General features: G+C 43.0%; 1 protein-coding gene across 1 annotated transcript in view; it reads left to right on the top strand.

Annotated features, from left to right (window-relative positions):
* Positions 1 to 391, top strand: part of LOC119585340 (gonadotropin-releasing hormone receptor-like) — a 107,275-nt gene that overhangs the window by 57,947 nt on the left and 48,937 nt on the right. Inside the window, exon 4 of the mRNA XM_037934012.1 lies at positions 256 to 361. Coding sequence (XP_037789940.1) covers positions 256 to 361 — 106 coding nt within the window. The remainder of the gene's footprint in view (positions 1 to 255; positions 362 to 391) is intronic.

Here is a 391-nt window from a genome sequence, read left to right as displayed (position 1 = left end):
GAGGGAGCATTCTAACACATATAAACAAAGCAGCATTTTCTCAGATAGTCAATGTTCTAAGAGACATACACAGACCACAAATTTCTGCACTAACACGAATTTCAAACAAACAGACAGACTACGAATTTCTCTCCTAACTGCCCTTCTAACAAAACAGGGAAACCAAGAATTCCTCTGGAAACCGGCATTCTAGCAAATAGGCACAGACGAAGCACTAACATCTCTAACAATCCTGCTGTTCCTCTCTCGCTTCAGGTATTTCGCAGTCGTCTATCCACTCAGTCTCAACGCAGCGGACCGACGTGGGAAAATCATGCTCACATTTGCATGGTTTCTTGCCTTCACTTGCTCCCTGCCTCAGGTATTGCATTGTATTGTTTTATTCATTTCC

The sequence above is a fragment of the Penaeus monodon genome, chromosome 19 (genome assembly GCF_015228065.2).
Source record: "Penaeus monodon isolate SGIC_2016 chromosome 19, NSTDA_Pmon_1, whole genome shotgun sequence".
NCBI lineage: Eukaryota > Metazoa > Arthropoda > Malacostraca > Decapoda > Penaeidae > Penaeus > Penaeus monodon.
This window is presented reverse-complemented; position numbering and strand designations above follow the sequence as displayed.